Here is a 15,667-nt window from a genome sequence, read left to right as displayed (position 1 = left end):
TTAACAAGCTTTACATTTGGCAAGACAGGTAATGCCAGAAATCAAAGTGAGGGGCTTCTGGCAGGATTTCACATCTGCTAGCTTTTATATCTGATGCTTTCTCTAGGAGCTTGGCAAAAAGAAAACACCAAAATCAAAAGTAAAAAAATCAAATCAAAACAAAAAAATCAAACCAAAATAAAGATAACAACAGGCGAGAACTGGGACATGATCTTCTTATAGTTGGCTTATTACATGTATCTGTAGAATTATTTATTTCCTTAAACCTGTTTCCTTTTGTACTTTATGACATTTCTGTGTAACTAAAGTAAGAATCTGAGAGAACTCTAAACTGATATTTATAGATCCTACCCTCAAAACAGATAGATAGTGAGGTAGGGATGAACTAATGCTGTCAACCACTGAATTAATAAGAGCTGGAGTAAAAACTAGGCCATTAGCTTCACTCAGGTCATCCTGAAGTAGTAAAGTAGCTCTTAGAGAATTACATTTTGTACTAATAAATGTTCACTTCTGCCCACCTTTCAGTTTTCCACATATATTTTTACGACTGCAAAGGATCAAGATAGAGAGAATGGACATTATGGGAGCAGGCAGGATGTGAAACCTCTTATTAATCCTATGGCTTAAAATTTATTTATAAATTGCAAAGTTAATCAGTTTCCTTAAATCTTCCATTTCTTTTAGGAATTTTTTCAGCTCTTAAGAAAAAAGTTTTTGGAGGTCAGAAACTGATAGTGGACTTCTGAGAAAGAGAAGAGAGAAAGAAATTATAAGTAATTCAAAAGTCTTGTCTCTATGTGGAATATCATTTCCTTTCAAGCTGCAGAGTTTGAGTGGGTGTTTATTTGTTAATATCCTTCTGTTCCCCTCTCCCTTTCTTCTTTTGTATTCCCATTAAGTGTAGGTTACACCTTTTGTAATTGCCCCACGGTTCTTGAATATTCTCTTCTGATTTTTTTCTAGTCTTTTTTTCTTTGCTTTTCAGTTTTAGAAGTTTCTAGTGACATAGCCTCAAGCTCACCGATTCTTTACTCAGCAGGGTCTAGCCTAGTAATGAGCCCATCAAAGCATTCTTCAAGTCTGTCACAATGTTCTTGATTTCTAGCATTTATGCTTGATTCTTTCTCAGAACTTTAATCTCTTTGTACATTATCTGTTGGTTCTTGCATATTGTTTATTTTTCCATTAGAACCTTTAGCATAATTATTTTAAATTCCCAACCTGACAATTCCAACATCCCTGTCATATCTGAGCCTGTTCTCATGCTTGCTCTGTTTCTTCAAACTGTGTTTTTTGCCTTTTGGTAAGCCTTGTAATTTTTTGTTGGAAACTAGTCATGATGCATAGGGAACAAAAGAACTTGGTACTGGTTCTTGCAGAAATTTCTTCTTGTGGGTTCCTGCTCTGTTAAATTGTGATTCTCTGTGTCTACCTGTTTGTCTCTCCAATTTTTGGGAGCAGCAGTTTGCTCTGTGACTTCATGTCTCTGATGGACCCAAGAAGGGTTGTTGATTTTTCAGTTCAACTTTTCACTTGTTAAAATGGAGTGACAACTTCCAAGCTCCTTACATCCCATACTGGAAACTCTAAGTCCTCAGTCAATATTCTTTCATTACAGGAAATTGGAACCTTCCGATGAACTTAAGGTGGGAAAAAGGAACAAAAAATAAAGAAATAATGTATTGAAAAGCTATGGGGTAGCTCAGAGAATTTTATGAAGACCTGTGCAGGCAAGTCATGGAGAATAAAGAATTGAGAGAAACTCTGGGCTTGCAGGGCTACCTTGGATTGCAGTCCCACCAAGCTTCAGTAGGAGGGATTATTCCTCAAAGGAAATTCAGGGCACTGCTAGCAGAAGCAGAGGAATGCGTTACAGGGATAAACACCTTTGTCCGGGGAAAGAGGAAACCAAGCAGCGCTGAGATCCTGACTCACTCTGGCCATTCCCCGCTGGAATGGAGGACCACAGTTAATTTTTTAGATCAAACACTTACAGGATTCTCACCCAATGTTAGAATTCTGAATATTCTTTTTTTTTTTTTTTTTTTTTTTTTGAGACGGAGTCTGGCTCTGTCACCCCGGCTGGAGTGCAGTGGCGCAATCTCAGCTCACTGCAAGCTCCGCCTCCTGGGTTCATGCCATTCTCCTGCCTCAGCCTCCCAAGTAGCTGGGACTACAGGCACCCGCCACAACGCCTGGCTAGTTTTTTGTATTTTTAGTAGAGACGGGGTTTCACCGTGTTAGCCAGGATGATCTCGATCTCCTGAACTTGTGATCCACCCGCCTCGGCCTCCCAAAGTGCTGGGATTACAGGAGTGAGCCACCATGCCCGGCCAGAATTCTGAATATTCTTTGGTGAATTTTTGGTTATTAGGGGTTGAATTTTTATATGAACATTATATAGATGACATTGATACATGAGAATACCACTTATTGTTCATAGGATTTATTTTATTTATTTTTATTTTTTAATTTTTTATAAAGATGGGGTCTTGCTATGTTGCCCAGGCTGGTGTCAAACTCCTAGCCTCAAGTGACCCCCCGGCTTGGCCTCCCAAAGTGCTGGGATTACAGGCATGAACCACTGAACCCAGCCTGGATTTATTTCAGACTTTTTCACTTGACATGTATTCTAAGTATCCATACTGTGTCTCCCTTTACCCATTTTAAGTAAACATTATGGAAAAAAAATTCCTAGGTAATGATTTTCCTAGTGTTTCTTTTTTTGCTTTGAAATAGAACCAAACTCTCTGAAGTAGCTGTCTGATTCAGAACCTGCTTTGTTTTGCCAAGGAAAATTAAAGATAAAAAATTCAAGGCCCAGTAGACTACTTGCCAATGATTGATTTGGGGAATAAAGAGCATTCCTGATCACCATCCTTTTCTGCTTACCTGATATATCAGTTTAGGGTCAATTGCAGACAACAAAATCTATTCAAGCTAGTTGGTGCTAATGGGGATTTATTAGTAGGCATTGGTTGGCTTACAAACTCACTAGAAGAATTACAGGAGTAGACTCAAGGTTTTCTGAACAAGAATTAGAATGTCTCTAAATTGAGCAGGAAAGCTGACAGAAAGTGGCAGAACCAGGAAGCCACTGACCAAAGTCCTTCAACTATACCGGTATAGATGCTTTGTGCTCACTCTTTGAGAAAATTGGTGTTAGGCATGAAAATCAGTAGAGGAGATTGTAAAAGAGTAGTACAAAAGTCACAGAGGCAAAAGGAAGAGTGTTTCGAAGAGAACAGAATGGGAAAGAGGATCTCAGAAATGTCTATCCATCAACAAGGAGGCCGATGGAAATCTTAGAAGAATCATTCTAGTGAGCTTAATGAAGCCAGAATGCAGTGGGTAAAGGAGTGAGTGGGAGGTACAAAAACAAAGGCGGTGTGCACCACTCTTTCAAAAAAGCCTGGCTGTGAAAAAGAAGGGGGGGGGGGTGTTGTTAGAGTGTGACATAGTGGGGAGAGGGTGACTTTCTCATTTTAGAAGGTGGGAGAGACTCGTAGTACATTTTTAAATTCTTGTAGGAGGAATCCTATTGAGTAGAAGTAGTTGACGAACATACAGGAGAACAATGTGTAATGGATAGAGTGTGGTTCTTGAAAAGGTGGGAAGTGGTAAGATCAGAGAGTTGAGGAGAGGGTGGGAGTGGTAGGGTCAGATATCTGAAATACCTGCAATAAAGAATGGGAGAGAGCAGTTCAGGCATCACATCGGGGTCACTGGGTAGCTTTGAGTCCTAATACAGCATATCTGTACTTAAAAAATGAAGTATCACAAATGTCTAATAGGTAGATTCTAAAATGTGGGACTGGCTCAGTCATGGTGGGATGGGAGCTGTGCAACTCCTGTTATATATGGCTGAGAAGTTAGCAAATTTTATGGATCTGTTAAGATACTTCTGATACAAGGCATAAATATAACTTAAATTCAATTGTGAAATGAAGGAAATGTATTGGCTCACATGGAAAAGTCCAAAGGTGTGTGGGCCTCAAGCACAGTTTGATCAAGGCTTCCTTTGTGAAATACTTTCTTTGGTCCCACTCTATGTTCTGGCTTTCTTCTTATCTTGTCTTCCCTCAGGATTACACTGTGACTGCTAGTAGTAGCCAGGGCTGAGGATTCCAGGAAAAAACAAGAAGAGTCGGGAGGGACAGGAAAAAATACCTGCCTTCTGCTGCTTTTTGTTCCAATCCAATCTTCCACCATTTGTCCCCTTGGCAGGACCTAACAAAAAGCCAGAGGGCAAGAGAGCTGAGAATCAGCTCCAATACAGAGCAGATGAAGGGAAGTATGGGAATGTGAATCTAAAAGCAAACAAGCAGATATTTGGCACAGGTTCAAGAGATACTAGACAGCCCAGATGGAGTGGCCCTCTTAGGAGTGGCCCTGGAGCAAGGTAGACAGAGATCCTCCCAGCACACAGAACCTGAAGAACTCATTCCACTACCAGCTTGTGGAGGCCTTGTCCATCCTAGGCCACAGGAGGTGATGGCTGCCATATACTGGTGGCACAGTACGCCATTAGAAATGGTATGCTATTCGGGGTGGGAGTTTGTCTCTCAGCTAGCCAATTCTCCACCTTTCTACAGTGAATTGGGGGTGGCTGAATGTCTTATTTAGCCACATCCTGACCTGAATAAAGGGAATTCCCTTCATTCACATGGAGAACCTGAGTGCTGGAAGTTTGCCGCTGTTCTAAGTGAAGGCAGCTTTGGGTTGTCTTTGGGAAAGGGGACAAGAGTGCTTCGATGGTACAAATAAGTTGTATTACATTAAGAAAAGCATATATAAAAAAAGGAGAGTGTGTGCTAGCCAGCTAGGGGCTGGGCTGTGCTTGCTATTGTTTTGGGCTGTTAGCATGGTTTTCTTCCCTCCTTCTCCACATGCTCCGGAGCTTTAACAGGGACCCCACACTGGTAAGACACTTGGCGTGGAAAGCACTTTACATAGTGCACATGGCTCAAACCGCCAGTCTCCCGTGATCTTTGTCCACACACTCCTCAGGAGTGGGGATTATAGTGGAATGCCTGTGGACCAGACAGCCAATGGGTTGGATGGAGTAGACAGCTGTTGTTTTTGTCTGCCCATCATCCCTTCCTGTGGGAATTAACCTCCACCCTCCATGTGGTTCTGGAAAGGGTTCAAATCACAGGCACCCCCATGCCTTGTCGCTAGAGGAGTCCATGTGACCTCAGGTAGGCCAACCTGATACTCTTTTCCAGGAATTCGAATTGGGGACAGACACAACAAGGCCAGGAAAAAGCTGACCATGGCTCATCTGGTGGCAGTGCCCTGAAGCTAGTTAATCTGGTGGCAGAGCCCTGGAGAGGCAGGAGTTTCTCACCAGAATCTCTAGCACGTCCTGCTCCCTTCCTTCCTGAGGCCTGGGTGGTCAGCTATGTGCACTCCCCAGTGTTCCTCCTATAAACCTTTTCTTCCTTCCTGAGAGTTTTCTGTTCCTGATAACCAAAAACCTCTGAAACAATAATCAACATGATTTAAAGACGTAGCCATCACCACAGAGTTTAAGAGTTGAAGTTGGATCTCCGTTGCTGGGGTTTTTTTGGGACAGAGATACTGTAAGTTCACACACATCACCAAGGTTCTCAGACAAGATGTGTTGCACAGAAGCCCATGGACCCTACATGCTTTTGAAAAACAGAAAGGTGGAAGAAAACATTTCATAACCTGGGTTATACAAGTATTTTCTTAGAAGATATGGCTTCAAAGTAACACATGAATTTTCTTTTTAATTTATCTAATATTATAAAAAAGTAATATACTAAGGGTGCTTCTTCAGGATAAACTTATACTCTTGCCTTCTGCCTGCTGAATTTTATGAAAAGGGTAATGTTTTTTCTTATCGTGTTTATTAGTGTTATGAATATTTTACTGCTAATTTAGGAATACCCTGTTGCTGAAAGATAACTGTTGGACATGCACAGATGGTTACGATCCTAAACACTGTGCTTACAAATAATTTATTATTTCATACATTTGTTTTTCAGCAAAAATGCATAGTTACATTATTTACACAGAATTTCATATTCAAGACTGTAGGGAACAAATGTCTCAGGAAACCAAAATCATAGCAAATCATACAATAGAAATGTGTCACATTTTTTTTTCAGCTACATGCACAGAACTGGCCAAAGTGATACCTATTTCTATAGATTATTTTATCACATAATGGAGAATTAAGATAAAGTAATGCTTTCTGTTAGAATACACTGTTGATTTGAAACCACATGTTAGTCCGTGCCTGGAAGCTCACATATCCTGAGAATGCCTCTCTTGCTAGCTAAATACAGTTCTCTAGGATGTGGGTAAGGACTGGAGTAAGGGTAGCCTAAAAAGAATGAATCTGGCAAGTAATGGGAAACATTTATTTATGCGCGCATCATTTTTACTCTCTTCTTTCTCCGTCATCACCCTTAAATGAACTTAAAAACAAAAACAAAAAACAGACACATGAAGGTCTCTATTTGATCACTGTTAACGCTTCCCTCTGCCTCTGACCTGAGGAAAAAATGAGTATGGCCCTTCAAGTATAATGCCCTTTACTGCAAAAGGGGACCTGCTGGTTGTACCTTCTTGCAAATCCATGAACAGTCACCGTATTTAAAACCTTAGTTTGGAAATGGGTGAACCTCATAAGGCAGATGGTTGGAGAAGGCCTAAATACACATGGAATCCTTTTAGAAATCTTTTCTCTTCAAGCTGGGTATGTGGAAAGTGAAGTTTCAAGGGTAGTGAAAATGGCCTGGGAGACGGCTGCAATGAAGAGAGCTCAGAGCGGCCACACGGTCCATACAAATTAAAAAAAAAAAAAAAAAAAAAGCAGCCACAGAATCCTCCCCCAGCCCTGAAACACAGAAAGCCTTTTCCTAGTCCATATAGTGATGGCACGGGGCTTATTCTTCTTTCTATTCTGAAGAAACAAGGGACAGAGTTCCAGGGCTATACATTTTATTGGTTATGTTATTCACCATGCTTATAAACTCATCAAAGTGAAAGGTGCCTCACCTCTTTATTGCCTTGGTACTCAGCTGATTGGCTAGAATAATTTTGTTCATAGCCTCCAGAAAAGAAAACCAGCCTGTTCGAAAAGTAGACCTTCTGTGCTAGGTTTTGCTGGAAGAGGGAATTTAATAAAGTTTCTAACCAGAATTTTTAAAAATACTTTTAAATTTAGCCATGAGACACACCTAAAACCTATCTCATGTGTTTTCTTCTTTTTTAAAAAATGATTTGTGGCCGGGCGCGGTGGCTCACGCTTGTAATCCCAGCACTTTGGGAGGCCGAGGCGGGCGGATCCCGAGGTCAGGAGATCGAGACCACGGTGAAACCCCGTCTCTACTAAAAATACAAAAAATTAGCCGGGCGTGGTGGCAGGCGCCTGTAGTCCCAGCTACTCGGAGAGGCTGAGGCAGGAGAATGGCGTGAACCCGGGAGGCGGAGCTTGCAGTGAGCCGAGATCGCGCCACTGCACTCCAGCCTGGGTGACAGAGCAAGACTCCGTCTCAAAAAAAAAAAAAAAAAATGATTTGTATCCTTCTTTAAACTATACATTATTTACATTTGTAAAGACCTACTAGGTCTTTATCATTTGGGTAAGAGCTCAAGGTGATTAAACTCCCCGGATAAAGATGAGTCTTTCCAAAAAGCTCTGGTTCTCACCTATGTGCTAAGGCCTGTTTTTACAAACAAATGTCTACTAGAAACTTTACAAATATAAAATTAAAATACTTTTTAAAAAAATTTCCCCATGAATTTTATTTTTTGCATCCAGCATATTAAAAACATTATGCTTTCCAACTAGAGATGCAACTAAGAAGAAGTGAAATTGTGTCCCCATGCTTTATCTAGAAACAAGAGTTTATTTACACAGTGTCCTTCCAATATCATGGCGAACTGGGAGAAGCAGGGCCATCTTTACAGCATGGCCAAATGGCCACCTGAAGACCCCCCATTCTGCCTTGAGTGCTTATTGCGTATTTTGGGTGGAGGTATAAGGCATGAGGGAAAGGTGGCCTGTCACTTTTACACATTGGAGAATAATTTTGCACATTCAAGAAATTTTCCTTGAGAAATGCCATGTTTGGAATAGCTTCCAGAGACTGATTGAGAACAAAAGCATTAAAGCGAGTGCATTACATTTAGAAGCACAATACATTGGGAAACATTCTCAAAAGCTCAAAGAACAGGCTGTTTTTCCATTGAGCTAAATAGTAAATAAGTGTGCATACTGTTGCATATAGGTATATGTTCAGAGCTTTCAAAAGTCACATCCTGCCACAATTAACAGCTAAATGAGCATTCTTGGCCCCTGACCTATAAATAAACACTCTAATTCTGCAGCTTGCTCACAGATTCTTAAGAAGCCATTCTAGAACAAAAATGCCTACAAACTGGTTAGAAATCTGCAAACCAGAAATGCAATACAGTTATCCTTTTTTAAATGACAACAACAGAAATTTGTATTAGCTTTTGGAAGGGTGACTATGAAGAACTGACATCCATTTTCACAATTAAGAAATAATTATCCACAATATTGAAGAAGCCAAATCTTCAATAAGAAAACGTGTGGCCTCTCACAAAAGAATACAGTAGTGCTCAGCTTCAACCACTGAATGCTTCCTTTTTCAGTTTGTCCAGGCTTGTTCGCTTTTTGTCAGGTGATATATGTCAGAGAATATTGGCAATCCTTCAAGAAAATGATTCAAAAGGTGATGTACAATTGGCTGATGCTATCCCGTAATGCCTTTTTGCCTCTGTCGTAATTTTACGGAAACAAATTAAGGACTTTAAGCCAGGAGATAAATGTACCACTCAAAATATACCTGGACACTCGTGCTTAGGTCAAATGCTGCAAGATGTGGTTAAGCTGACAAACAGAATTCCTTGCCTGTCTACTCGAACGCTAACACCCTGGGAGTTCACATGCTTTTCTAAGGACAAAATTTAACTCAGGCTAACTGCACAGTTGAACTTGCTGCCCCATTCTGACTGTTTGACTCTAATCCTCTTTGTTCTCCCCTTCCCGTGCGTTCTTCCTATCTTTTTTACATCTGACACTTTTTAATGATTTCCTGCAGATTAATGTTTTCTAAGACATGTTTCATAAGTTACAACACAAAGATGCTAAAAGGCTAGAGAGCATTAGTTAATCTCAGATAATTTTGGAGATCTAACCATTTACCTTCTTATGTATGTGGTTGGTTGGTTTTATTACACTATAAAATTCAGACACTTAAAGACATCACAATTTAGGCACTTTGGATGATCCACTCTTCATAATAGTATGAATACTATCAATCTTCCAGTAGTTATCATTATTACTGTTTTCATAATATAAGTGGTAAGTTTTTCAATTCTGTACATATGCTGACTGTTCCCTCATCTGGATTGTACAATACATTTTCAAGTTATTTTTAACAATAGGCCTAGGAGCATACAGCAAAAGAAAAAAGAAAGAGATTGATTGCTGAGGAAGTCAGCATGTGAACAGAAATAAGATTCTATGGATTGCACTTATGCTAGCAAAAGAAGAGACCCAAACTCAGGGACTTACAGCATTCTACCTACAGCCAAGGTCAGAGTTTGGTTCCTGGCCAGAGAGACTTTCTGGGGCTTCTCTCTTCCACCAGAAGACAAAAGGGTAGTGGCTGTAATAATACGGACGGGTCCTTGCCCAATGTCTTACACACAGTAGGTGCTCAAAGATCATGAAACGTATGATACGAGTGCATGAATGAACAGCTCAAAGAATGCTGACAGAGTGAAGTCAGCAGAGGTAAACTTCAACAGTTGGAAGAACAAGATGGTAACAACCATTTTAAATGGCTGATAACATTTTATTTGAGATATTTTGATCTAATTTCAAAGACAGCCATATCTTACTTTGCTCAATTGTAAAGTTAGTCAATTACGGGACTGTATCTATACCTGTTTTTCCAATTAGTGTCTGTGTGCTTGGCCAGGCATCATAGCCATGCAAACTAGTAAACACAGTTGAGCACACAATGGTCTCCGCATCCTAACGCCAGTTTGAAAACTTAATCCTGTCACCTTGGACCAACTATAAAGCCTTGAAATGGAGATAACTCCCACCATACCTGTCTCCTATTATAGCTTTGTGCAGATTAATTAAAGTTATGAAGAGATTTAAAGATAAAAATTCCTGTTTATTATTGCTGTTAGTCCTCAGAGTTGGCACCAAATCAGCAAAAAATGATATAAATCACCTCTGTCCCAAAATTTTGCATTTTTAGAAATGATTCCTATGAAGTATCACTATAAATTAGGCTAAATTGTTTTTTGACTGCAAGCACTTCCAAGCTGGATTTATGAATGGAAACATATGAAGGCCACTCTGTCCAGCTCTGTAGCCCCATACTTTCTCCCTGGGCTATTTATAGAAAGTGTATGGCTAGTGGAAAAGTTCACATTTATTTTTACAAGCCAGTCATGCCATGACCGAGGAACTCATTTCCTCTCTCTGGGAAGGTCATCTTCTTCACCTGAGCTACAAGAACGGCAGGGAAGAAAGGAACCCCATTAGCCAACGAAGTCAGTCTGAGTCAGCCCCAGAGACCAACCCACGGGGTGACAGGCACTGAAGTCAAACACCTTCATTTTCCAGGCATGACTCTATGGCGCTGCTCCTTGAGATGTCATCCAGGTCATGACTAACAAGTAAAGATGAAACATATTACATAATATGCTTCAAAATTCTACTGCCAGAATAGGTTGTACATAGATAATGGAGTGAATCCTTATTTATGATTTGTCCTACATTTCAAACAGCTGAACACAATAAAGTAAAACTGAATTTTAACATGGCAAAATGGAAAGTGTGAAAAATATTTCAAAATATATATTGTTCTAATTGCCACATGACCTTGAAATATGTAATAAATCTGGATAGTTCCATGCAAATGGGGAGATTCAAAGTAAACATTTTGCTTCTAAAACATCAAGAAATTTAGCAAATTTAGCAAATAAACTGTATAGTTTAACAAATCATCCCCGGCTTTGACTAGTGTATATGGTACCTATTTGCAAACATGAAGTGAAGCCAAACCAGTTTTCAACTAGAATACCCTCTTGTCATTATTATATGTGGTCTACAAAATCAAAGATGGAATGGGAAAGAACAGTGGACGAAGGAAAAGGCAAAGGGAAGAGGAAAGGGAATCCTCATTCTCTCTGGGACATACTGTGTGCTGAAACCTGCATGGCAAAAAGTGTGTCATCTCACTGTATTCATGCAGCATAATCACCTGAAAAATGATATGAGTATAATTTTATCCTTAAGTGGCCTCTCCTTAAGGTCAAAGACACAGGACAAGAAGAGAATTCTGTCTGTGGACCTGGAAGAACAACAAAAAAATTAAAATGACAAATTTGGTGTTTTAGTTATTGTTCTCAAACTCATTAATCCTTGCTAGAAGTCTTCCTCCTGAAAGTTCCTTCTGAAATTGAGGTCCCATTTTACAAAGAAACTACATAATACGCTTCATCCTGTTTCTCTAGCTTCCAAACCAATGTTCTTTGGGGCTCTAGAAAAAACAACGACATGCAAATAAATTTGCATGTGGAAATATCCTGATTTCCACAGTTGTCCTTGAATGCATGTACTGAATTAAGTTACAGCTGAGGAATAATATCTGTGGTAAGTACAAATTAGCCTCTGTAACCTAACAGGAATCTCCTTGCACTTCACAAAGGATGAGACACTGACACTCATCAACAACTGTGCGAAGTGTATTTACAATCTCAAGAGATTCTACATTAAATATAGACATATATAAATTTAACTTCTATGTGCAAAGTAACACACACAAGGATACCGGTTCCTCCAGGGAATTGTGCTGAGCTTCTCTGTTTACAGAGAAGTGATTAAAAGCATAAACAAAACCAGCAATTGTTTTAGAAGCACCAGCCTACCAGTGCTGAGTAAGTGTTCATCTACCTCATACGCATGATCTAAGTTAGATCATAAAATCAAGACGCACCTGTGGGACATGATCATCCTGCCCAAGACCTTCAGCCAGGCGGTGGAGGTCAAGCCCAAGATGATCCACCACTACCTGGGCAATCTCTCCATCACCTACAAGCCAGTGAAGTACAGCTGGCTGGGTATCAGGACCACCCACTCCTCCTGCTGAGCCAATAAAGGCACACGCCTCCAAAGAAAACAAAACAAAACAAAACAAAACTCCCATTCAATGACTTACTTGGCTTCTAACAAAATGACCTACCGGGAAGTGTGATAAGTATTTAAACAAGTCATCTCAGTGGTTTGTGTTAATCTAGAGTGGCCATCTCAATTACAGGTTAGCATTTGTAAGAAATGTCTAAATAACACTGGCTAATCTGTTTGTTAGAAAGGATCTCAGCGACATGTTAACGAATGTTTCAAGGATTTAGGGTGACTGCCAATCATTTCCATAGTCTGGACCCAAATCAAACTTCAGCAGTTAACTAGGCAAGTGTAATCTTATTTAACTCAAAATTTTCAGTGACAATAATGTGCTCCTGCCTTTCGTAATAAAACTGCTTCGTTTATTCTTGGATATTATATTTTTCATTTTAAGCAAGGATGGATGGCATCAGTCTAGAACTTCTCCCATGGCTGCATTAGGAACACATCTACATTAGCGGGTTGGCTCTTTGTCCTTGTTGGGAACCCAAATGCTCTGCATGCTCCTATAAGCTACTTCCAATCCTACCAAACACTTGAAACCAACACCATCTTCTGCCCTCCTGGATGGACCATGAAACCCTGATTTGCAGTCAGGTAAGAAAAGCTTATTCTTACTACTCTCCCCATGTAAGAAACTGTGTTTGAGGACCAGTCATTTGGACTTTGCTTCAAAAGGCACATTTATTCCAGTGGCAATTTAAATAAGTAGAGAAGGAAAGAAAAAGATTAAAAACAAAACAAAACAAAAACCAGGATGGGTTTTGTGGAATACATTAAACAAAAATCTGGGGTCTATACAAACCACTCGAGCTCCTCACCAATAGTTTAACCAGAGTCCCTAAGGTAGAATTCACAGTTGTATCATGACACAGGCCTTCAGAAAACACAGTTTAAGAAAGTAGTTGAGAACTCTCAAGCAGCTTCCCCTGATGTCCAGTTCAAGTGTATGCAATGCAGAAGGCTGTGAAATTCAAAACTATGTGACAACGAAAATTCAGTGCATATCACAGGCTTTGATAAATTATGAAAAATCAATGTATATATTACTATTTAAATAACATCTGAAAAACATTTTGAAATAATTAACTTGTGTTCACATTCCATGCATTTTCTAGCAGGTTAAGCCCTGGGTTTGCGTCTTTGTGCCTGTTTCCTAGAAAGCTCCATTCTTTTGACAAATCCAGGCATTCCTCAGACTGAAACAGAAGTTCCCAAGGATTCTATTTACCCTCTTTACTGTGTACCTGACCTCATAGGGGCTACTCCTTATTACCAATGGCACGGATGATTAGAAAAGCAAACTCTTTAGGGCTTCATTTGGGATTTTACTCACTGCCTTTGAGAAATCCCTGGATGTCAAAGACATCACCTGAATTTTTTCCACGGGCAAGAACAAGTGACTATCTCCCTCCCGCTTGACCACCCCCGCCAACCTCCCTCCTTCAAAGCCTCCAGTGGGTTGGGATCCCTTTGTAGCAGTGAACTTTTTCCCTAAAGTTTTGCAGCACCTTCCTTGAGCAAAGAAGAAAACACAACGAAACTTGAAAACAAACCAACAATAGCAACAACAGAAACTCCAAACAGATGGGCGAACCAGTAGTCTCCTCCACGGCGGAGGCTCACTTTTTACTGCAGAATTCGGAGCTGTTTAGGAACTTCCTGATGACCAGCCCCAGGCAGACCACCAGCAGCAGCATGTAGCCCACAGTGCCCGAGAAAGTGGGTGCGGCAGGCGGCGCCTGGAGGAACTGGCGCAGGCCCTCTTCTACGTAGTACACCTGGTCGTAGATGCTGAGGAAGGTGAAGATGTGGAAGAGCTGGTGGCTGTGGCCGATGATGTCGAAGAGACCCGGCTGGATGCGCTCGGGGATCTTGCTCACGTTGAAGAAGGCGGCCACCACTAGCCAGAAGTAGCGGCGGTAGAAGTGCACGAAGAGTGTGGGGTTCTCCCCACGCAGGTCGAAGAGCCAGCTCTCGAGCATAATGGGGCAGGCCATGCTGAGCGGCATGACGAAGACGAAGGTGCGCAGCGCGAACGGGTAGGTACACCAGTCGGTACGGCTCTTGCAGCAGGCCACAGTGCAAGCCACCGCCAGCACGAAGGCCACGGGCAGCACCAGGGCGCGGTAGGCGGCGATAAGGCGCGTACAGTCCACGTGCCAGCCCAGGCGCTGCTGCAAGTATGGAGTCATGACTCTGGCATCCAGCAAGCTGAGGCCTGGCAACAGGTAGTAGTAGTAGGCCACCGTGCTGCCGAAGCCGTAGTAGCTGATGGACGCGTAGTCCAGGTAGAAGAAGGCGGCGCGCAGGCGCAGCGACAGGCAGCTGAACACGTGCGCCGTGCAGCTCATGGCGAAGGTCAGCAGCACTCCCGACGCGTAGCACCACAGCGGTAGCAGCCACGGGTGGTGGAAGGGCACGTCGCCGCCGCTCAGGAAGAACAGACGGCAGAACTTGCTCAGGAACAGCAGCAGCGGGATGAAGTGCGTCCAGAAGTTGAGCGTCTCGTTGGTAGGCTTCAGCACCGAGGCTAGGCACTCCTGGGCCGTGCACGGCAGACGCCGGTAGCCCGACAGGATGAAGCACTCCACGAAGTCGTCGGGCACCTCGTCCCAGCGCAGCAGCGGCTTGGCAGACGCTGGGGGGTCCCGGGAGGCTGCAGAGAGGGAGTTCCGGGCGGCCCCCGAAGCTGCCGGGGCCGGGGCCGGAGGGCCTCTTGTGCCCGCGCCCCGGGGCTGCAGGCGCCGCGGCATGGTGCCCGGGGCTCGGCTAGGGCGCGCGCAGGCGACCTCTGGCGCCGGCTCCCGGGCGCTGGGCAGCCCCCGCCGGCCGCCGTCGGAGCCTTTGTGCCCACGCCGGGGGCGTCGCTGCAGGTTTAGGAGAAGACCCGTGCCTCCGAGCAGCCGCTCCTAAAAATTAAATCAATAAGAGAATCAATTAATAGGCAGCGCTGCGACCGCCAGGAGCGCGGAGCGCGCAAGGCTCAGCGGCTTCCTCGCCAAGCCCCTGCTACCGGCGCGCGGCCGCCCGCGCTGCGGCAGCGGCGGCGGCGGCGGCGGCGCGGCTGACTGCGGCGGCAGCGCGGCGGCGGTGACTGGGCATCGCGCGGTGCGGGTGCCTCCGCCGCCGCCCCCGGGGCGGGAGGCGGGGATGTGCGAGCCGAGGCGAGGAGGGAGGGACAGGCGCACCGAGGAAGGGCGGGGGCCTCCCAGGCTAGGGTTTCGCGACCGCTTCGGGGGATAGAGTTGTCCCCTGTCTCGAGTTCCGTACCATCCCCCTCCTCGGGCCGCCGCAACCCGGGCCGCCCCGTTAATGATTGATGCGGGGGCCGCAGGCTGGTCGGCGACGCGGCGGCGCGCGCGCTGAGGACCAGAGTCGGCCCTGCGGTTCGAAACCCGACAGCCACGCGGGCGTTCTGGAGGACACTGGGGAGCCGTGTTCGCGGGG

At 43.3% G+C, this 15,667-nt stretch overlaps 1 protein-coding gene across 1 annotated transcript; it reads right to left on the bottom strand.

The window, feature by feature from the left end:
• Nucleotides 1-218: 218 nt before the first annotated feature.
• On the bottom strand, nucleotides 219-15,647 carry PAQR9 (progestin and adipoQ receptor family member 9). The gene is made up of 4 exons (XM_032143942.1): nucleotides 15,491-15,647; nucleotides 13,844-15,129; nucleotides 4,174-4,233; nucleotides 219-1,643 (listed from the first exon to the last, which is right to left on the bottom strand). Exons 1-4 carry the CDS (start codon nucleotides 15,491-15,493, stop codon nucleotides 1,616-1,618), a joined length of 1,377 nt encoding a protein of 458 aa, XP_031999833.1. The 5' UTR covers nucleotides 15,494-15,647; the 3' UTR covers nucleotides 219-1,615.
• Between the last annotated feature and the right edge of the window lie 20 nt (nucleotides 15,648-15,667).

The sequence above is a fragment of the Hylobates moloch genome, unplaced genomic scaffold (genome assembly GCF_009828535.3).
Source record: "Hylobates moloch isolate HMO894 unplaced genomic scaffold, HMol_V3 SCAFFOLD_22, whole genome shotgun sequence".
In the NCBI taxonomy this organism is placed as follows: Eukaryota; Metazoa; Chordata; class Mammalia; order Primates; family Hylobatidae; genus Hylobates; species Hylobates moloch.
The sequence above is the reverse complement of the archived record's forward strand: the minus strand, read 5'-3'. Positions and strand labels throughout refer to the sequence as shown.